At 38.0% G+C, this 24547-nt stretch overlaps 2 protein-coding genes across 2 annotated transcripts in view; one reads left to right on the top strand and one right to left on the bottom strand.

Annotated features, from left to right (window-relative positions):
• LOC137406173 (tripartite motif-containing protein 5-like) overlaps positions 1-16073 on the bottom strand; it is a 29048-nt gene extending 12975 nt beyond the window's left edge. Inside the window, exons 1-5 of the mRNA XM_068092707.1 lie at positions 15925-16073; positions 9614-9739; positions 9269-9344; positions 8872-9010; positions 154-361 (exon numbers count right to left, since the gene is read on the bottom strand). Of these exons, the coding sequence (XP_067948808.1) occupies positions 154-361; positions 8872-9010; positions 9269-9344; positions 9614-9739; positions 15925-16057 (682 nt within the window). The 5' untranslated portion in view covers positions 16058-16073. The remainder of the gene's footprint in view (positions 1-153; positions 362-8871; positions 9011-9268; positions 9345-9613; positions 9740-15924) is intronic.
• A 7688-nt stretch (positions 16074-23761) lies between these two features.
• Positions 23762-24547, top strand: part of LOC137406399 (peroxisomal ATPase PEX1-like) — a 38784-nt gene continuing 37998 nt past the window's right edge. Inside the window, exon 1 of the mRNA XM_068092970.1 lies at positions 23762-23774. The gene's annotated coding sequence lies outside the window, so the exon portion shown is untranslated. The remainder of the gene's footprint in view (positions 23775-24547) is intronic.

Below are 24547 nucleotides of genomic sequence, written 5' to 3'. Positions count from 1 at the left end.
TAGAAGATGTTCGGTCCATCAACAGCAACAACCAAAATGCAGCTATCTGAGCAAACGATGGAAATTGCATACGTAACTCTAAAAACTATGGCAACAAGATATACAACATTTCTTATGTTAAATATTATTTCTTAAGTTAAATATGACATTTACCTTCTTTGTAAGTCATTAGCTGTATCAGCTTTATCAGTTGACTCTCCGTGGCTTGACCAATATCCTTATAGTGCTCAAGAGTGGCGTGCTCAGAGGCTACCTGTACAGCTAATGCATAAAGCCGGCGAGCATTCTGAACTGTTTCTTGTCTGGATTCTCTTGACAGGCTTTCACCAACATCCTTTAGCTTTGACAGCAGTTGAGATATCTGGAGGAGAATAGCAGCTTTGAAGCAGTTTAGTTAATGGTTACTTTTCTTATAATTTAGCTTGTGGACCTAGAAGATACGGACCCCTGAAACTTTGTCAAGTGGCTTGCATGTCGGTCCTGGTTTTATGAGAGAGCTAATTCCACCTCAATATTCTATCAGGTCACAATATCGAAAAAACTGTGAGGTGTTATCAATACGCCTAAAAGCTATTCACAAATCTAAAATCTTTGCCTCTAACTAGAGACTTGCTAACGACTAATCTATAATGGTGAGTGTCAGTTGTCTGTCTTCTGTCAGTCTTCTGTCAGTTGTCTGTCTTCTGTCAGTTGCCTGTCTTCTGTCAGTTGTCTGTCTTCTGTCAGTTGTCTGTCTTCTGTCCGTTGTCTGTCTTCCGTCCGTTGTCTGTCTTCTGTCTGTTGCCTGTCTTCTGTCAGTTGTCTGTCCTCTGCGAGTTGTCTGTCTTCCGTCAGGTGTCTGTCTTCTGTCAGTTGTCTGTCTCCAGTAAGTTGTCTGTTTTCTGTCTGTTGCCTTATCTTCTGTCTGTTGTTTATTCAGCGAAAACTGGTTAAAATCTAGCAACAATAAATCCTCATCATACTGGATTAGAAATCAAACCTTCAGTTCTGCAGACATGGGCACTAACCACTACACATCCAACTGGCTTTATGATGGTTTAGTTACCTCTAACAATCAAAGTGCGCTTGGCTTCACATATGTGCATACAAATTTACTGGTTCGATTCCTGGGACGAACAATCTTTTTTCCCAACGCTCTTTAGCTTCAGACAGCTTGTGTGCCACGAAAAAAAGCTTGTGTTCACCTCTTTTCTTAACTTAGTTTTTACATATTTTTTATTTATTGCAATTGAAAATAATTTTCTTTATTAATAATTAAACGTTTGTTTTTCCTTTGAAAGTTTCAATTTATACGCCTTCAATTTCCGATTCAACTTTCGTTTGAATTTTAAAGTCAACAAATCCTAAGGTCAATCACTAAAAACTGTCGTTTTATCATTTGAAGGGTAAACAATTTATATTTTGTAATTTTTAAAGGTTGCCTCGCAACAAAATTCACATTACAGTTATTTGATATCAAAAGATTCACCATGTATTACTCTGTTGTGTTGTAGGTGCAAAATATGTGGAAATGTGATTACAAGCTTTTAATAGCTCAAAAACGAACAGTTAATCGCAGCCATCACAAACCGCCATAGATTAGAATCTCTTTCCAAAACGGCTAAAATGGGACGTAGTTGTACACGATGGCTTCTGTTTACACTTTCACGCAACCTCAATCGCCGAAATATTTTCACAAATATACATCAGGCAATCGATAAAACTATGTCTATTGTTCTTACGCGTCTATTTTATCGTCATTGTAATGCTGTCACTTTCAGCACTGATATCTTATAACCTACCGTGAAAAATCGTTTAATTTTTAACTTTAGCTCGAAGGAGTACATGTACTCCTAATATCGACTAGTTCAGCAGTGAAAAAGAAGAATTGCCGCTAAAAGACATTGTGAGAAGTACTGAACAACATGAAGATGTTGGTTCCATCAAAAGCAACAATCAGAATGCAACTGACGGAGTGAACGATGCAAATATTTTGGTTTCGAAACCGTCACTTTTTGTTTCTGAATTTATTATAAGTATGGTTTGTTTATGTTACTTGCTCTTGAATATATATTTGTAGCATTTGATAGATTATTGTGAAATAGCTTATGAATAAATTTGCAGATTTATAGCATAATATTTGATAGCCTCATTGTGGTAATCTGATCTTACAATGGATCAACGCTCGTAACTGCTCATCTATTGCACAATAAAAGCCAGTTTTGGCTGCAAACTGTAGCAAACACATTGTAAAGGTTTTGTGCCACCCTTACTTTCCTCCACTAGTATAAGTCTCGGTGCATGAGTTTATACCGTAAGTCCTCATGCTCAAACAGCGCGGCTTGTTCTCAAAACCAGATGACTCATGAAAGAAAAAATAATCCTCCAACAAGCCGCGTGTGCTCACAGACCGCGGCTAATGACTGAGGTTTTGTCGTCCGTGACACCTTCAGGAGCGAGAGTGTTGAGAAGGGTTTCGCTAGACCCCAGTCCTCTTGAATAAGAAAACAGGCTACATCAGTACACGTGAATTTTTTTTTATTTATTTCCAAGTTCAAATTAAAATTCCTAAACCCTTGCATCAATAACTTCTTGCCATGTCTCAGCTAGATTTAGCGCTGTTAGAGGGCTTCACCTTCATGGAAAGATGCCGGTCAGGAATGAAACGGTTTTAGTGACCTATGACTGTGGTGAGTTAAACATTAGCGATAAATTCTTCGTTAGTCTAAAGTATTCCATAAGTATGACCTTGAAAATAAACGAGTGGTCGCCAAAATCCTGTACATAAAAGTGTATCATGACTGCGGTTCTATGGTTATAGCGCGGAACTGAGCAGAGACCGTATTTAAGGAGAAACCGCCCTAAGCTTCACATAAGTTTTAAAAACTTGGCTTTAACCGCGGCTTATGACCTTGAACCAGATGCCACGCCCAACGACAAGCCGCGCGGCTTGAGCATAAGGACTTACGGTACATGTATTTTCTGCTTCGTTCATAATACAAGAATAGTACAAGAATAGTCAAGCACATGCAATGAACAGGCCCAGAACAGCTTTGCTCTCTAGCACAAATGTTCAGGCTTAAGGGGTGGTCACACGAGAGCCAAAACGAACTAAATGACGCAAAACGACGTCGCTGTCAGCTGTAAACTGTTTGGCCGAAGCCATTTCTGGCCGAAACGAACTATTCCGATCTTGCTAGAAATTTCGTGGCCAAACCCTTGCGCTTATTGGCTAGTTAAAATTCTAGCGAGCACGAGCCACATTTCTCCTTACGTGCGTGTGAGCAAAGTTAAAAAAGAAATGGGTCGATACTTACATGTATATTTCATTAAATAAACAACATGAAGAAATTTACGGCAAGGCTCACCAGGACTTGTGATTGTGTTGTGTAAATGTAAGATGTTGCACTTAAGTTTTGCATAAATGTAAGAGAATGGTTGTGATTTTCTTTCGTGTAGAATATAAGTAATGTGTCATACTCATCCTGATGAAGTATCGTTGACTGATTTAGTTATGTAAAACCACAGCACTATGATAAAGACTGTTTTTGTTTGTTATGTACTCATCATAGAAAAACATTCATATGTTAATAAAAAATATAATTATATTGATGGGAAGGGTTGGCAAAATCTTTGTATCGAGTGATTTATTTTGAGCAGCTGAACGATCTTCTGATAAATCTGCTGCGTAATTATAATTTATAATTGTTCCTCAAAGTTTTTTGTTTACAATAGAAATATTTAACTCAAATACATAAAAACTACCAATGAAACAGCGGAGGCGGAGTCTACCCGCCATCTAAACAATAATTTAGATAGCGGGTAGACTCCGCCTCCCGTTCTATTTGGCTGGGCTTGACCCGGCTAGGCTTGGCTCTATTCAGCTCGGCTCTGACTGGCTTAAAAGCATGGTCACACGAGCACCGAACCGACTTAGGTTTGTATCGGAAGTTGTTTTACTCCGGTTCGGCTAAGCCACATGTCACACGGCATCCGAAGTCACTTCGCTTCCTAAATACCATACGTATGGAGACAGGACACTGTTTCATTGGTAGTTTTTATGTATTTGAGTTAAATATTTCTATTGTAAACAAAAAACTTTGAGGAAGAATTATAAATTATAATTACACAGCAGATTTATCAGAAGATCGTTCAGTTGCTCAAAATAAATCACTTGATACAAAGATTTTGCCAACCCTTCCCATCAACATAATTATATTTTTTATTAACAAATGGATGTTTTTCTATGCTGAGTACATAACAAACAAAAACAGTCTTTATCATAGTACTGTGGTTTTACATAAATAAATCAGTCAACGATACTTCATCAGGATGAGTATGACACATTACTTATATTCTACACAAAAAAAAATCACAACCATTCTCTTACATTTATGCAAAACATAAGTGCAACATCTTACATTTATGCAACACAATCACAAGTCCGGGTGAGTCTTGTCGTAAATTTCTGCTTGTTGTTTATTTAACGAAATAAAAGTATCGTTCCATTTCTTTTTTAACATTGCTCACATGCACGTAAAGAGAAATGTGACGCGTTCTCGCTAGAATTTTAACCAGCCAATAAGAGCAAGGGTTCGGCCATGAAATTTTGAGCAGGACCGAAATGGTTCGTTTCGGCCAGAAATGTCTTCGGCCGAACAGTTTACAGCTGACAGCGATGTCGTTTTGCATCATTTAGTTCGTTTCGGCTCTCGTGTGACCACTCTTAACTCTTGCCTTGTTATTCTGCCTGACTGAGCACAGCCCGGCTCAGCTTAGCTCAGCCCTAGGCTCAGCTCTCAGTGGATCACATTCCACATCACTATCGATGAGTGCAATAAGCTTTTATGCAACATTGTTAAATATAGTTATAAAATAAAAATATACCTTCCAATTTAAAAAGAAATAAAAAAATGAAAGGTCCAACAAATTTGCTAAGCAAGCACAAGCTATAATATTATCGCAGGTGGATTGCAAGCAATAGATATAAACTGGTAAAGATATTTCTCGGCTTCACAATGAATATTTATCAAAAGTCTTTGACAAGTTTGGGTAAGTTAGCAGATTTATTGTACCCAAAAGGGTTAGTGTCGCTCCACCCGAAGATGAGGGCAAAATGTAGGCGAAATTCACTTCCCACGTGAAAGGGTTAAATTTATCTTCCCAAAATTCTGACGAGCTATTTGAAACTACAACGCTACCTTCTATTTGAATGTCACCTCTAATAAAGCACCAACAACTCGAGTTGAAAAAATTTTATTACCCGAGCAATGCCGCGCATTCAGTTAGTCACATGTATTTAATGATGTTCAAAGTGATCAATACAAAAATGTTATTTTCATTTTATACTTTATTGCTGCGGAGTTAACATCAAAATATACACTGCAATAATTTCTTTTTTTAGACCTGTCAGTGCGTACTGTAGGAGACATTTACCAACCATTTATCTTAAAGCTATCACAGCTATCAATCTATATATATATAAATTTACTAGCGGAATGCCCGGCATTGCACGGGTATTAAAAAGCAGCTTATAAAAAGTGACAGGTAATGTAGTTGCTTACCACTTGCTATCAGCCTGGCACATTAGCAGTGGCTAATGTGAGTAAGCTAGTTACCTATGGCTCTTACTAATACATAGACTGACGTTGTGCCATGACGGAGAGCGGTAGCATATTTTTACCCACATAGCAACATATATCGCCCAATGAATCCATCAATCTCGAGTAGCTAAGTAGGGGAGAAATTTGCCTGGCAAAAGGGAGGAATTGAGATCAAACCTTATGAAATACAGATTTTTCATTCCAAAATTTTAATAGCTATAGCCGGACACCCAAACTTCGAGATCAACCTATATAGAAGTGTCTGCCGTCTATCAGTTGTTTATCCTGCAATATCGCTTAAAATCTAACAACGAAAAACCCACATCGTATTGGATTAGAACTCACAAGTCTACAAACAGGCGAGTCTATCGACTAGGCCAAGTCGTCCTTACCATTCTTAACTAACTTATCTATACTTATCGCCATTGCAGGTTACAATCTAAGTATTATTGATTAATATTACCTTGTGCGTTTGTTTTTCTTTTGAAAGTTTTTTAAAGGCATTATTACCTATTTTTTAATTTGCCATTTTCAAATGATTTGTTTTAATTTCAGATGTGCAGTTACATGGCTTCGATTTCCGGTTGTTCCAAAGGGCAACTGCTAAAAACTTGAAACTGTAAAAACAGATATCTCATGTTTACGTCTGTACCAGTATCGAGAGGTACCGGTATTATTGTATTAAAAATTTTGACGGATAGCTTCTGCAGTAACCGGAAACTTTTTATATACACACTTCTATGTACTCATTGTTACTAATAATTCAACATATTTACGATTAACTACTTTTGTTAATAAACCAGTCACATCATTCAAACTTGTACAAAGATGTACAGATCTACATATAACCAAGTTTCGTTTCAGGCTTCTTCCTTTTAAAGATGTGGTTGCGTCAAAAAGGTCGATTTAATGAACCTAAGACCAATAAAAAGCTAAAACATCAGCTGCAATTTGATGTCATTTTTGTCTTTGTAGACTAATCCTGTCCAGAGATATATGCGCTTGAATGAGGTCATCTTTTAAAAAGCTCAGATTCCAGCGGGTGCTTCATTCGTGACATACCTAGTGATACATCTGCAAAGAGTCCACGACCGATAAATATAAGATCGCTTCATTAGCCAATCATCAGCACAAAATTTTTATATAGGTCGTAATAAATGTTATCACTCGTAAAACGTGTTGTCTGTGATCTCAAATTTAGGGATTTTACTCTATTATTAAATTGCATGGACATCGATATTTGCTAAATTAATTAACATCGGTACTTTAATAAATTACTCGATTGACACGTTTTATTGACGAACAACAGAATTGTAAAAATTACTGTAAAGTTACTGCGAAGGTGAGTCCGATTTTTTAAGCATCAGGTGGTTAAAGTGCTACAGAGGAAGATAAGAGAATGGAGGTAAATTTATATTTTACTTTGAGTCTCCTATAGATATACTGTTGTGTTAAAATTCAGATTATATTTTCCTGTTTGAGGTTATAATGTAATTTCCTGTGTGCGCCTGCAAGATAAGGACGCAGAGTGAGTTCTTGACGGATTCTCTTTAATCCATAGCATCTAGCAATACAATGGCTTAGATTGATGAATATACTAAAGGTAATAACTTTAGTACTCATTAATACATTTACTAATTAATAGAATTATAACTTTTTGCTATCACCAATTATCGTTTTATAATTTGTTATCGTTTTACCTAGCTATACTTGCTTCAAATTTTCTTGGGCAGTTTTAGCTGGTAAATTAGATTTATGATTTGACTTTAGATGTTCACTTCTCACTTACAGAAAGTGAAGAAAATTGAGTGATCAATGCACATCTTTAACTTCCAGAACCAAAGCTTCGAATCGTTGGCTTGGCGTGCTTAAGCTTTTGTTAAACAATTACTCATTTTTAAAATTAAACTCACAAACTAACTCCCAATTTGAAAGCTTTCAGTAGATACGCGTTAGAATGACATATCTATGAATGACATATATTTATTGCATTTGTTAAATATTAATTACAGGATGTTTATGTGGTCCCACTAGCCGAAGCAGCTTTGTCAGTGTGGAAACTGCCATAACTGGGAAAGAGAGACTTGAATGTGTGCTCCATAAACCATGATGTTTTGTTTGAGTTTGCTGCAGTAGATGAATTTGCCCTATTGTATGAGCTGAAACTATGTGAGTGATCACGACTTGGATGGATATTTTGAATAAAAGCTTTATGATGAAATGAAAATTTTTTTGTTTGTAAAAATTATATAATAAAATAATATTGTTGAAGATAATGCAAAACATGATTTGCAGAACATTGAATATATCATAGCCCCGTTGACACCTTTGCTGAAATCTTGCCTGATAGATGGATTTATGAAGTGCAATCAGAGCTGCATGGACAGGCACTTTGGCATAGTCCGACCATTTGTTTAGTACTTGAATCAACTAATCAAATGTTACCAGTGAATTTAAAACTACAAATTGATACAAATAATGACTCGATAACGTTGACAGTCGACTATACAATGTACATGACTTTTAGGGATGTAGTTGGTTTCGCCACATATTCTTTTCAAAGACGTGGCTTGCTTATTTTACTAAAAAACTAGTTTTCAGTGTGGGCAATGATATACAGCCCCTTCAAGGATAGGCGACAGGCATCATGTGTGCGGGCTTTTGGGGGGGGCTGTATATCATTAGTGCGGGTGGTGACAGAACTGTGCCGATACAAAGACCTTATTCTACATAGTTTGCTTGACATAATTACTGTAGACCGGTAGAATTGGTAGTCGGTACTAAGATGTTTACACAGCATTTAGAAGAAGCTAATATGACGAGTTTTTAATGTCCCTTGTTTGAGGCGTTTGAAACAATGATAATAATGCATCTGTAGCAGGATTTAACATTTTATTTTAGCCAACATGAGCAAATAAAAAATAAAATATATGCCAATAAAGCCGCGTAGGACTAGACTTTTATCGCAAATACCCGATGTGAATACGAGAGATAGAGACAGGTTGCCTAACGCGTGACATCATTTTGGGAAAGTCTGGGCATGTTTTTTTGGCCTGAGCGTTTTTACTACGATCAATTTTTTTCGATTTTAATCTTCAAATATCTTAACAATGAGATCACCTAACACAACAGACAACATATCAACTGATAGACAAAGAAAAATACTTTCTTTTAAAATCAACTTAAATTTGATGCGACCACATCTTTAAGCTCAGCTTCAACCGAAGGTATCCATGTCCTTGGCATGGCTCAACCCTAACATGCTGATTATTTACTGAACAAATCTTACCTCACTACGTAAATCTTTAATAACATTCTGTTTGCTCTTCTCCCAATCAGGAAACATCTCACGTGCTAATGGCTGCAGCTCATCAACATCTACGACACTATGTGAGGAAACGCCTCCACATTTTGTTCTTTTTCTGCACCTGATAGAACATAAATGAAATTTCAGTCATTTTAATTATAGAGTCAGATTAATACACTTATACTAGCAGAAGATCTTTCACTGGTGAAATCACAAACAACATTCTACTTTTAAATAAGTAACTCAATCAACTATGTATTTAATTTTTCAACATATTCTCACCTCAGTGATAAGCCAACTACTATTTCTGCACAATCCTAATAATTTCAAGAAATAATTAAAGGATAAAATGTGATAAATTTTAAAATTCCGAAATTACCTGTAACATATGAAGTGCTTGCAAGTTGTGCAGTAGTGTTCTATGTGTCTGCTACAATTGTCCATCTGACAAAAATCTAGAAGTACAAATAAAATTACCATGATTCAGTCTAAATGAAGGAAATTATAGAAAAATTGCCTGTTCATTTAAACTTGGAAATCACTAAATTTTGAAGCTTTCAACAGCATTGACGGGTGAGAAACTGAAATAAACAGTTACAACAGACATGAATAGGTCACAGCTTACCAGGTTGTTCTGAATTCCAGCGAATATTGATATACAAGCAGCCTGATGTACCTGGCAACCTTCAAGGGAAAATCTGAAAGAAAAGTTCACCCATACTACCTTGGCCTCTGCTGAAATCTTCTGGTTCTCCATCTTGTTGCACCACAATAGGATAATGATTTGCTGGATACAACACTGGTCGTCTACAGTATGGACAGCTAGGAGATTCACTTTCCCTGAACTTCCCTAAACACAAGACACTTGGGTTGTAGATCTCTAGCCAAGCACGTGTTCCGTGTGTTGCAGATTGCATTTTATTACTACAATTTCGGCACATCACTGTTTTGTAGGGCGAGTAACATTTCCTACTAATATATTAGTGGGCATGCACACGGTCTTCTTTGGATTGGCCATGCCCGACAAAGACACACAAATTATTATTAAAGAGTAATGTTCCCATCTACCCTGAGTGTGGGGGCCAAAGACACTCAATCACACTCTTCATACCTTCACGGCAGCAAAAACAACCACTAAAACAATAATTTCCGTCAAATGACATATATGCAAACAATTCAAATAGAATAACACAGGTGAAATTACCTTTATGTGTAGCAGCCAACTCGTGATATTTAAATAGTTCACTCTCTAAGCCAAGATCACGCGCTGAAGGAGCAATGGCTCTCTTCTTCATTTTGTTAAGAGTTTAAAAAAAACAATGATACTACTGTTTTATTGACAAATAAAACATACGCGGTGATATCAAAGTTTTACTGGACTGGACTTATTATGGGACTGCACTTACGATTAACTGATTGGTTTAATAGGATATCATTGTCCATGATGGATTTTCCGTCAACGCAGTAATAAATTACATGTACTAATCATACAAATACGGAGATAATAATAATAAAGAGATGCATTGACTCGAGTCTTTTTGCTAATTGAAAAATGGAGCATTGAATCAATTCGTCCATGATGACAGTGAGGAATCAATTCATTTCAACTCTTACTGGTAGGATGCGCTGAGCCATTTCAATTCTACCGTAAATAAAAGATACCAGAAAATCGATTCAATACGTTTGTAAATTGAGCCTTAAGGCTTGCCTGAGCAAGCATGTTAACTCGAGTGCCCATTTCTGTCTTAAGGCCAGCCCAGGTATGCCTACGGAACATACCGCTGACAATGAAAGAGGATGTCATGAAAGAACTATGCAGGCTAAAGCATTGTGTAGTTTAACAAAAATAGATACCCCAAACAAATGGATCAGTCATATGCGGCCTGTCCGAAAGCCTAATGGGACAGTCCGCACTTGCGCCAATCAATATCATCTTAAAGCTAACAAGAAAAGCCACATACCCATGCCAACTCTCAAAAACGTGTTGCCTCAGTTGAATGCTGCAAGATACTTCTTCCTCTGTGATGTTTTCAACAAGTCAAATCATTGGATGAATCAACAGAGTTAACTACCTTCTGGACCCCAAACGGGCGCTAAAAATACCTAAGGATACCATTTGGCATATACAGTGCACCAGAGGAAAGGGGTAACAGTGGTAGCAGACAGCATACTTGTACATGGCCAAGACAAGAAAGAACATGACTACATCTTGAAAGGTTTGCAGGAACAGACCAGGAAAACGGGATTGAGACTGAATAGGGGTAAATAAACGTTTCTTGAGCACAAACTGCTGTACATCGGCCATGTGTTCATGTCAAATGCACAAAAACAGATCCTAAAAAGTGGAAGCTATTTTCAAAATGGAGTGAACGACATCACCGGAAGGGGTTAGGCACTTCTTGAGGCATGTGACCTACACGTTGAAGTTTGTTCCAAATCTATCAGCAAAGTCAGAACTTCTAAGATTCCTGGTGAACAGGAAAAAATTTGGGTGGAAAGATACCCATCAGGAAACATTAACAAACTGAAAGAGATGCTCAGCAAAGCGAAGACATTACAATAATTTGATGTGAGGTCACCAGTCAACGACCGGGCTAGGAGCAGTTCTTTTATAACACGGAAAGCCAGTGACATATGTATCTCGCTCATTAACCATGAGTGAAACGCATTATACACCCATGGAGTTAGAAATGCTGGCTATAGTTTTGCAACGACTAAGTTTGATCAATTCATATTCGGCTACCCGGACTGACAGTTCAGACGGACTGTCAACCGTTGGAGGCTATTCTCAGAAAGTCGATTTACAAGGAAACTAGCCAGGTTCAAGCTCTTCTGGACGCTTTTCAGAGACACACAAAGTTTAAGGTGCTTCGGAGACCTGACAAAAAGCAGCTAACTGCACACATGCTGTTTCGATACATTCACATGAAATCCCCAGGTGCAAAAGTAGCCCGTTCAAACCCGTTCTTGGTGGCACAGGCTCCAGAGGACCTTCCTCTCTCAACTCAAGAGTACAGTAGGCGCTACTACAACATAAATAATCTGTTCCAGGAACGTTTAAGTTGTAAGGATTTTACGTTATAAGAACTGTAAAATACATGTAAATCACCTAATCCATTCAAAGATCTTTCTAAAGTCACCCGTTTGGCAATACACAAAGGAGAAATTAAACTTGACTTTTTAATTTATGGGCTGTTTCGTAACTGCAGCATTATTGGCTTGCATCAACAATTTTTCTCCTTCCTTTGATCAATCTTACTGATTTTATAGACCACGATTGCAGAAATTTTACAAAAAGTCGATGAAAGCGCACATCTTCGACAATCGTTTACAACAATTTGCTTATTTTTTCTAAACAGCAAAGTTAATTCTGCACAGTAAAAATAATAAGATATTTTATACGTTTACAAAAAAGCAGAACAAAATTTCTTTTTACTTTAAAGAATGGTACTACCTGTCTAATGTCTACCTGTATCCAGGGGTCAAGGTTAGGATAAAATATAATTTTCGACAATACTCCAACTCGTAACATTTCGATTGGTGGACTGACGCTGTAGCACCTGCACCAATCTATCGCTTTCAAGTATTTGTGAACAATTGCGCAGCTACCTATTCTATGCTTTGTCGATGCATCTGACAAATTATCACGACAAACTAGAATGTCATGTAAGTTGCATATATAATAGATATAACGCTATATTCACATCAATTTTTCTCTCGAAAGTGCGGCAAATTAAAGTACCATTCAAATCGAATTTGAGAACTCGCCGGATGTGACACTTTGCGTTATATGGAATTTTTTACGTAGTACAAAGCAAAAGCTTCCCACAATTTTTTACGTTATCTGGAATTCATAATATAGGAGGTACATGCTATTGGAGCACCTACTGTACTATCGCCTATAGAAAACTACTAAGAATGACAATCAGCTGCAAAAGCTAATCTCATGGATCTCAGCAAGCACTGAGACCCTTCCGCAGTCGTTGGGAGCACATCAATCTTTTAGAGATGAACTTACGGTCGAACAGAGGCTTGTATTCAAAGGGACCAGAGTTGTGCCTCCAAGCATGCAGGCAGAAATGCTGCAAAAGCTGCACACGGCTCACCTAAGACTTAATGCGACTCTAAGAAGAGCTCGACTGACAATGTACTGGCTATCTCTCACTGATGATGTACATAAGATGCTGCAGTTCTGTCAAACATGCATCAAGGATTCTCTCAAGGAAGGTAAAGAAGATCTATGAAGTCATGATGTACAGATGAAGTCATGGACCAAGATTGGGGTGGACTTGTTAGAGCAAGCCAATCATCACCATGTGATGGTAGTTGACTACACTTCTGATTTCATAGAGTTTGAGGAGCTGAAGGAACAAGGAATGGAAAAGGTAGTCATGGTCCTAAAGTCTTTTGCCTGATGGAAGTTTCTGTGATTTTACATGGGGATAATGGCCCCAGTTGCACCTGTTTTCCAAGTTTGCTCAGTCGTAGGGATTTGAACATACATCAAGCAAACCCTGTTATCTCCAATCAAATGAAAAGATGGAAGCAGCCATCAAAACTATCAAGACACCACTTCGAAGATGTGACGATCTATATATGACACTGCTTGAGTACCGTAACACTACAACAGAAGGGATGTTTATCAGTATCACTCAAAGGTTACTTCGAACATCTACTAGGTCTACAGACCCACAAAAGGTAAAAAAATTCAACTACAGAGACGAGAAGAAGCCATGCAGAGAAACAGCACAAACATTCGAGGCGACAGGTCCAGAGCAATAAGGCGCTAAGAATCTGAGACGACAAGAGGGGGGACAGTATTTGTAAAAGATTAAATAACATCACAGGAATAGAAAGAAGCAAGGGTTCTCAAGCAACTAAGTGGATGGTATATAGTGTTCAGGTAGATGAGGACATGGTGCGAAAGGATAAGAAAGATTTAAAATGCCTAGAAATATAGAGGCAGTTGAGCCGTGACATACTGAGGAGCCTCAAGGAAATCTGAAAAAGTTCAACAAGAGGCAGTGGTCAGAAGACTTCCTGCAGTTGGGCCTGAGGGGAATGTACCTGCCAGCGATCAGAGCAACAAAAGCACAAACCACGGTGGCTGTCCGATTATATTGTATAAGCAGAGTGACTATTTGATATTTGGTACATGGTTTATTTTATTATTGTTAAGCTTTTCACTGATAAGTTTTTAGGCTCGATATACAGCCATGTTTTTCATATACTACCAATATAAACACTAGAATATCACCAGCAGCATAGACAATCTAGAAACACGCATAACTTAGTTTAGTTATTTGTGTACTTCAAAAGAAAGGGAATGCTGAAAATTACATTTCAGTATTATAATTTCGGGACATTACTGTTTCGTATAGCGAATCACATTTACAACCAACATACTAACTACTAGGGCCACCTTCTCCAGATTAGCCATGCCCGACAAAGACACACCAATTATTACTAAAGAGTATTTAATGTTCACATCTACCCTGAATGTAGGAGCCAAAGACACTCAACCTCACTCTTCATACCTTATTCACACAATGGCGAATATTTGTAGCTTTAATTGTCTCATTTAAACGATAACTGTCACGTACAACTTTTATTGTATTTCTATGTAAATCAGACACGCTGATTCCGATTTTGTACTCGAATAAAAGATTGGTCCACTAACCTTCAAAATCATTAAGGCTTTTTTAAAGCGTTTCAATATCCGTCTCGAAAACAACACAATCCGCATTACAAGCTCCGCCCATAAATATTAGACGAAACCTAGCTTTTTCAGGAACGGAAGTTAGAGATGTTTAGTCCGATTTAGAATAATAGAGATGAGTGTCTTAAAACCCATTATTATCTAAATCCAGCCAGTAAAATAATTTCAGTCTTTTGTGAAAGGTGAATAAACTATTTAAACTTGCTCGCAGCTTGTTACATGACGTTTAAATAGGCTGAACGCTGAGAAAAATGAGCTCAAAAAGCGCGGTTTTATCATAAGTTAGCGTTGTTATCGCGCCTATTAGAGCTCATTTTTAAATATGCAATATTAAATACATGTAGCTTATCTACCTTTCAGAAAAGACTGAGATTATATTTATGGCTGAATTTAGATAATAATGGATTTTAAAACACCCATCTCCAATATTCTAAATCGGTCTAAACATCCCTACTCAACTTCCGTTCCTAAAAAGCTAGGTTACGTCACATAATTATGGGCGGAGCTTGTTGTGCCGATCATCCTGTTTTCGAGACCGATATTAAAACACTGTAAAAAAGCCTTCATTACTCTGAAAGTTAGTGGACCAATCTTTATTTTGAGTACAAAATCGGAATCAGCATGTCTGATTTACCTAGTAAATACAATAAAAGTTGTACGTGATAGTTATGGTTTAAGATAAGGGAAAGAATCTACCCTAAAAAAGTCCCCAAATCCGGTCAATGATGTGACAAATTACCCGCACACAATTTAATATAACTAAAATAAAAAGTGTATTCATTAGACTACGATTAAACAAGTGATAGTGAATAAGAGGAACACATGTAATACTCATAAAGAAACTAGGTGAATGCTTAAGCTAGAAACTTAAGCTAAAGCCATGTCCATTTGTCAGAGCAATAAGCCAGCTGTGTGCCAGCAATAAGAGAGCCAGCTTGCTTAAAATCCTGATATAATGATCTCTCACGCAATCATGATCTTGAAGTGTGTTAGTAGTAACCAATACTATTTTTGCAAGCACTGCATAAAATGTGCACAATTATCCCTTAGTACGGAAAGAACAGTTTAGCATAGTGGTCAGCTAATCTGTCTGCAAAGCTGGAGGTTCTGAATTCAAATTCAGTGCAATGTGGATTTTTTGTTCTGGACATGCGGATGACTGACATTTATATGTATAAATTAAAAAGTAAGTACTTATGTATAAAGCAAGTACAAGAACAGTACTTACTCACACATAAGGCGCAAGATCAGTACTGGCCTATAGTGATTACGAAATAAATACTTACCTTTAAAGAAATTATAGGATAAATACTTACTTATGCAGAACACACAAAATTGATGGCCGCATTCAAGCATCCGAAACTCATTGCCCGTATCAGCACAGATTTTGCACTCTGCAGTCGAGCTGAGCTCGGGCAGTTCTTCCTCATCAAGGGCTGCAAATGCCATTATTCAGGGGCAGAATAGTTGATCTGGCAATGGTGAAAATAACAGTTTGTATTGTTATCTGAAGAGAACCAAAGAAGCTTCAATATTGGGATGATATGAGTAAAACTAGGTGCCATATATCCCAATAGGTATATATGGTACCTACATATATACCTATTGGTCAATAGGTATATATTAGGCCAATATATAGACCAATTCTAAAACGCAAAATGTGATATGTATGCACTATCATGAAAGTTCATTTTTTCCTGCCCAGAGATGCGTAGCTAGTGCTCTATATATAGCTTAGGATGATTCATCCCCTATCGTTTGATTACCTACCAGCTGGTCAGCTGGCCTTGTTCAGTGTTGAGTTGGCTAGTGTTAAGCAGGTGTCAGAAGTAGGATACAGTAACCTTACCTACAAACTACAGTCAACTATCATTGGATTATATTTAGCTGTCAACATGAGACAATATATGTGGATGAGAATGTAGAAGCCCTTCTAGAAGCAATGCAAAAGCAGCAGTTTCAACAGCAGTTTATGGAACAGCTCAAAGTCAACAAACGGAGCAACAGAACACAATCAAAATTGTCATCAATACCAAAGTTTGAGTCATTCGATAGAGAAGCAGAGAAATGGGATGTTTATACAGAGCGCTCTAACCAACATTTATCGGTATATAATACAACAGGAAATGACTAAAATTGTGCATGTTTGCTGTCATGGGTAAGATCAACAATTTATGAGCATTAAAGAATCTATTTGGTTCATAAGACATTGCTACTAAATCATACGATGAACTAACAGGCAAACTCACAAGCCATTTCAAAGATACCACTCATGTTCAGGCTGTTCGATAAACATTCTATCAATGCAAAATGAAACCAGCACAAACCTACACAGACTGGGCTGCTGAACTTCGTGGTTTAGCTCGTGATTGCCACTCTACATGCGATAGTGGCAGCTGTAAGCAAAGTCATGTTGATGAAATGATACGCGACATAGTAATCAAAGAAACCGTGCATCTGGCTAATTGACAATGTCTTCTTGAACCTGACCCTACAGTAGAAGCAGTTTTTAAGAAAGCCTCAATGTATGTGAGAACCATAGAAATTGAAAAACTAATCTCAGGTGAGCCTAATGAGGTTCCTCTAGCTTCTGTAAACAAGATGACAGGCGAGAATCAGCAGAAGCGAATCCAACACAAAGGTCAAGGTTTACCGATTTAAAACAAATGCAACAAGTCATGTCTTGACTGCTACATGTATGTAAAACACAATAAAAAACTATGTCCTAAAAGACACCTTCTCTAAAAGGACACCAAGTCTGTGTTTAGTGAGTTTGAGCAAGTTGGTAAGCAGATTTGGATAGACACAAGTCAAGGGTCGAACAGCTAGATTTCATTGGGACACTGGTGCTACGTGCTCCATGGTTGGCCTAGAAGGTTACAGACAACTTGGTTCACATCTACTCACTGTCGTGCCCACACTCTTGACAGAGTATAGAAACTGCCAAACTCCAGTTAACGATGTTTGCATTGTTGAAGTGAAGGTAGGGCAACAACATAAGACCAATCTTCAGTTACTTGTTGTTGACAACAATATTTTTGGACTAGATTGGAGTGACACATTTGGCTTATCTGAATAGGGTTTAGCAGCACTAAATCAAGATCATCACACGCGAGCTGTTACCAACCAACCGCTAGGCCACAGAAGTTTCTGAGCTCTCCCCTAAATATCCTGACGTATTCAAGGATGGATTAGGCTTGTGCACTAAAACCAAAATACCTATTTCCTTGGAGCCTGATGCGAAACCTGCATTCTTCAAACCCAAAAGTATACCTTTTGCTCAACGAGAAGCTGCAAAGCAAGAATTAGAAGGTATGGTGTCTTCAAACATATCGACTACACTGATTATGCAGCGCCTGTATCTATGGTATCTAAGCCCAATGGCAAAGTACGCATATGTGGCGACTTCAAAGCCCTAAACTAACAGATACCAGTGGATCAGCATCTTCTGCCGAAGCTGGATGAACTTCTTGAGAAACTCACTGGAGGTAAACATTTCTCAAAAATCGACTTGGCAGATGCATACCATTAGCTTGGACTTGATGACAGTGCGAAGAAGCTATGTGTCATAAATACACCCTTGGGTCTATTTCAATACAATAGAATGTGCTTTGGTGTTGCTTCTAGTCCAGCATGCCTCGTAACATGGAATTGGTGCTGTACTTCTGCAAATAAAGAATGGGTTAGAGAAGCCTCTGTGCCATGCCTCTAAAACTCTAAGCGTTCATCAAAAGAAGTACTCACAGATTGAAAAAGAGGTCTTATCTATAATATATGGGGTAACAAAGTACTGCCAACTTTTCTATGGACGCAAGTTCACACATTTTCCGCACAAAAATATCCCAGTGCTGACAGCACAACGTCTACAACAGGGGTTCCCAACCAGAGAGGAATATCCCACTAGTGGGGAATTTTGAATATACAAGGGGGTAACAGAGCGGTGTCTGATTTGTTAAATTTTTAATTCATGTCCTGCAGTGCCGTGTGAGTTTTATCATCTAACATTTTGGTTTTATTTATAACACTAGTCGCTAATAATGAGCTACTAGTCAGAACCAAGATATATGTGAACACATCCATTCAGATTTTGATTGGATTGTAAGTTAACCTAGTCATAAACCAATTCACCGCCATACCAAAGGTCATGTATTGTTATATGTATTGTTATAGCTGTGCGTTATATGCGTGCTGTATAAAAATTAATAATATTTTGTTATGTTTAGTTATGTACAATAAAACAGGATTATAATTAGTATCGGTTGTTTTTAGTCACGTGAGTTGAAAGTGCGTGGGGAATCAAGTTTATGACAAGACATAAGAGGGGAGCCGAATTAAAAAGGTTGGGAACCCCTGGTCTGCAACGCTGGGCAATTACATCATGGCATACCAGTACAACATTCTCTATAAGCCAACAAAACAACATAATGATGCTGATGGGTTGTCACGGCTTCCTGTTGGTCCGGGTCAAACTTTTGACAAAATAGAACTACAGGATAGTGTGGAGGTATCTCATGTTGTAAAACAGGAATTAAAATCTTGCCTGCTGGATATTGAAAGAATTCAAGCAGAAGCCTCTATAGATGCCAAGCTGCAAGAGGTCATTCAAATGATGACCACCAGCACCTGGTCTTGTAAACTTCATAAAAAGTTAGGAGTGGATGCACCCATTCTGGAGTGTACGTGATTCATTGTTGGTTGACAATGACATCTTACTACTGTAACATGATGAGGTAACCAGAGTGATAGTTCCTAGTAAATTAGTCAGCAGGAGACTAGGCTTACTACATACCTGCCATTGGGGACTGGTACGAATTAAGCAGCTGTCTTGTCGTTATGTCTGGTGGTCAACAGTCAATGTGGATATTAAAACAACAGGCATGTACACCCTGTCAAGCATCTGCTAATGATCAAGCTCGTCAATACGACATGTGGCCAGAAACAGAAAAACCATGGCAGCGCATCCACCTAGACTATGCAGGCCCAATAAAAGGACAAATGTGGCTGGTATGTGTTGACTCACATTCACAATGTCCATGTCGCTATGCTTGAGGTCGGAAATACGACTTCTATAGATACAATTGCAGTTTTACGCCACATCTTCACTAATGAATGCCTAGCAGAGACTATCATAACGGATAATGAACCTCAATTCACTGCCCAAGAGTTCTACAACTTCTGTACAGCACATAGCATCAAGCCTTTGACTTCTCCGCCATTTCATCTAGCATCTAATGATGAAGCAGATTGGTTTGCTCAGTCTCTCACGAAAAGCTTAGACAAGAATTGCGCTGGAGGAAGGAAATAAAGACTACACTACAGTTGTTCCTTGCTACCTATCGCTGCTTACCTCACCCAAGTTTAAACTAGAAGTCTCCAGCTGAAATATTACACCAAAGACGGCATAGTAATCTGCTTTTTCTACTCCAGCCAAAAAATAGGTAGTCAATTACTTCAACACCAGACAAATTGTGCAGATATTTCAGTCCAGGACCATTGGTTTATGCTAGAAAGTACAGTGGGCAACCAAAATGGTTAGAGGGGACTATTGTTGAGAATTTGAGTGTAATGCTATTCGCAGTGAAAACTGACCTAGGTATCTGGAAGCGCAACGCTAACCAATTACTAATGAGAATAAATACACCTGATGTTGTATTTCCACCAACTCCTATTCAACCAGACAATCTATCAAATACGCTTGCAAAATCGCCTACAGTTCATAGATACCCACAACGTGTTAGACGCAGACCTGAGTTCTATACAAGCTCATAACTAACGAATGCTAAGCAAGTAGTATGTTAAAACTATTGAGGGAGAAATTGATAAGTATGCACTATCACCAGAGTTCAGTTTTGTTCCTGCCCAGACATGTGCAGCTAGTGCTCTATAAATAGCTTAGGATGAGTCATCCCCCTATCTTTTACTTACCTACAATCTGGTCAGCTGGCCTTGTTCAGTGTTGAGTTGGCTAGTGTTAACTGTAGTTCAGTGTGGTTCAGTTGCTAATAAAGCTGTCTAATTGAAATGTTACATTTGCTTATTGCTGCTCACTACAAAATGTTTTTACCAAACTTAAGGGGTCCAGCTTATACGCACATAACTCTGATTGAAAGCCAACAGAATGAAATTATGCTAAGTTAACTTCAACAACTACAACTCAAACCATGCTAAGCATATGACTGGTAGCCTTTACAGGGTGTTTTGTACATTAGCGATGGCTTGCACTTGAAAAAAAGCCATGGGTGGCGATTCGTTGCAAAAGAAATGCGGAGGAACGGGTGCATGTACCCTTTTCTGTCCAGCTTCTGTTCTCACAGTAAGAGCATGCACACTCACACGAAGCAGCTCTTCTCTAATAATAGAACGCTATGACGGCGATAACAGTCATGGTTGGTTAGCCATACACAAGATCGCTGGCGTTTTATGCATGTCATACGCGATTGTGTTGTATTAATAGTATCACTTATAAGTAAAAAGATTTGATCGAAGATTTACCCATGAAAGGAAATGATTGTTTTACACTGCCTCAGCTTATATGCAAATTCTTATAAAGTCCCTGATTTCAGGGCTGTTTTCCAAGGTCGGCTTACATGCAAGCTAGACTTATATGCTGGGGATAGTGAGATATTGGGACATTAGGGATAGTATGATAGTGAGCGAAGAGTGATGGTGTAAGGTCACAGAGCTCAGCTTACAACCGGGCTAGGCAAACATTTGATCATACCATATCAACATCTGATCAAGTAAGACAATGTAGAACAATCCAGTTGGTGGAAAAGGAATCAGATGATAAATGAAACTAAGATAAAGGAATATAAGATGAACAAAGGTGGAGATACAAGCTAGGAGAGATGCGAGTACTTGGGAACATTACTTGATACAAAAGCAAATATAAAAAGAAGGAAAACATTAGCGAATGAAACCAGGCAGAAAGTCAAACAAATCAATGTAGACAAGACAATCAGTCTGGAAATAAAGCTACTAGTATTTAATGCTTACAGAGCAAACATGTTTCTCTACAACAGTGAAACATGGACAATTAGCAAGGGTACAGCAGGAGCAATAAACAGTTTTCATCGAAAACAACTTGAGAAGGTGCTGAATGTAAACTGGTCGAGAAATATCAGCAATGACACGGTGTGTCAGCTAACCAAGAACAACCATGAAGTGAAGTAATTTATTAATCTTAATTCGGAGGTTAAGAATTCTTGGGCATGTTAGTAAGATGGAAGATGAAGCGAGTGTCAATGTTGCCATGGCAGAATATTATAGATCACTCAAGATAAGCAGAGGAGTGCCTAAGTCCAGTTGGAGGTGGAATCTGCAGTCAGACTTGGATAAGTTAGGCATTAGCGTAAGAGAAGATAATCTCTCAAGATAGAGAATGGCGCATTCAAGTGAATTCTCTGGAAAAAGCTTAAAAAACAGAGGTAGTGACACTACAGAACTGTCGTATATGATGGTGACGATTTGGTGCTACAATAACAAAACCATAATGGCAGTTGAGCAAAGCAAAAGGTAAATTGATCAACAAGCAAATCACTTATTGCACACACTATGTTTTTGGCATACTTTGCCAACCATGAAGCTAAACATGAAGTCTGCTAAGAGATGCATGAGATTGTAAACCCTGGCATTTATGAACTCTGTTTTGAATTACTGCTAGCTTGGGTTTCAAAGCCCTTAACCATTCAGATGCTATATAATGAAGTCACTTATTCTGCTATGATAAACGAGTACCTAAGGCTAGAATAGCTTTTTTGTTCACACACTGCCAGATGTACGATATAAAAACATTAATAGGTTTAAAATTAATACCGGTTTATTGGTATATTACGTTTTAGTATATGTTATCATACGCATGTCTTTAGTAAGTCAAACATTGGAAAATGACTCTCCAATGACATTAATTTAGCTTTTGTTTATGCAATCTTACAGAAACCTAAAAATCAAAAATATTATTATGGCGAAGCAAGCTAGGATTACACTAATAAAGATGAGAAATTGTGCCTGCTGTTCTTCATACCGCTGCGAGCATGCCTAATAATTACATGAGAGTCACGGTCATTATATGTGTGATGGATTTACTGAGCTGGGCTTTTTCTAATTTTCATAAGTGTTAAACTATTCTCGGATTAGCCCAAAAGCCAGCTTGCGCAGAAAGCCCATGGATTAACACCCAGCCCTTGCTATATAAGCAAAGTTGCTCCAGTACAAAGCAGGAAAGGTAAGGATATGCAACAAGAGAAGCTACCCTAGTGAAAGAGAACAAAGAGCACAGAGCAAGTGATACCTGTGGACTACGAACGACAAAACTAAGGACTGAGAATTACGTTCTTAATCTTGAATAAGAACAGCCTGGTAACATTAACCTACCTTTGTGCAGCTTGGTATATCTTTGTAACATATGTATCTTAACATTCTTACATTTACAAGTGTAACTGTTTGAGTATTTATTATTTGTAACTCATTTCAGCATTACGCTTGATTGTAGTGAATTGTATCTAATTGTTCTATCTTATCATGCTTATAGAGCTTGTGTAAATAAAGAGCCATTATTCACCAGACACCTTGCTTGCAACAATTACAGTTGTGCATGAGAGCTATTACTCATTCGGTATAAGACAACTTGTACGCAGAACCCACTTGCAAGTGGCTGGTCAGCGCTGATTTCCACAACATATGTTACGAGTCGCATAATATCGCTGCTAATAGAAAAGTTTATTCGAGTTTTGAATCTGAAATAAAGGTTGCCACAGTATTCAAATATCTGCAAATATCGTCCATACAACCCACCTTCTCCCAAAACTGAACGAGGCGTGAGTAAAACGGAGAAGGCTCTATGTTCCGCAAGGCTCTATACATGTATTATAACGGGTGCAGGTAAACACCCAATTGTCTACACGTTTTGACATTCGACCTTGCACATACCCGTATTTTAATTTCAGCCGAAAGCCTATGTAGCAGTAATCAAGATGGCGCTCAAATCGTTGCACGGAAATTCATTGGTTTAGATATGCCAATGCCATTCTAGGGGTAGTATAATTCACTGCGTACAACATGTATGTACATCGACAAATATTAGTGGGATTTTGGTGTATAAGAAGCGTCGACTCCACTTAAACTCTTTTGGCTATCGCTACCAGACCTGGAAAATCGAGGACTAGAGGTAGACTAGAGAAGAGCTTACTAATAAATAAAAGTGCAACTTCGTTATTCGTGAACTCATTACTCAGGCATTTCAAACAATATTTATAAAAAATACTTTTATTACACGTGTTTCTCTGTAATCATTATATTTACCGCACAATTGCTCTTGCTTGTATCGTGTTATATTATTTTTTCAGATGAAATGAAAAGAATTTATGATTACGCCTATTACTCACACGCACTTTACTGATTCGCTATGACGATAGCAAACTATGTTTTAGCCTTGAGTAATCCGTTGTTGTAATTAAACGATGAGACAGACCGAATAGGTTTCGTAATAAGTTGTAGGTTGTTGAACGAAAAAGGCAGGTCTTTGGATAATTAACAGGCCCATTTTTCATCTACAAAAAGGAGAGCCTATTAGTTATTTTTAGCAGATAAACAAAAACGTTAAGAAATAAGAACTAACTTGGATTTGGTAAAAGTTGAACTCAAAATGAGATGGAAAAGTCTACAGCAAACAAGGTAGATGAAAGCTATAGGGATATGGCTATTGGAAAGATCTCAGAGGGTGACACCCTAGCTTGTCACTTATGTTGCACTGCACACTGACTGCTCTAAAAGGATTTATAAGTTGTTGCATCAGTTCTTCCTATGTTGCAGTATTATTTACTGAGCCGTTCTTGATGTATCCGAAGATGTTTCTACAGCTTCTGGGGGTTAGCGGGACACTAATAGCATATGTGACAATTGAAACCAAATTCACACAAACTGGAAAACTAGCGTGTGCGT

The sequence above is a fragment of the Watersipora subatra genome, chromosome 10, assembly GCF_963576615.1.
Source record: "Watersipora subatra chromosome 10, tzWatSuba1.1, whole genome shotgun sequence".
Lineage (NCBI taxonomy): Eukaryota > Metazoa > Bryozoa > Gymnolaemata > Cheilostomatida > Watersiporidae > Watersipora > Watersipora subatra.
This window is presented reverse-complemented; position numbering and strand designations above follow the sequence as displayed.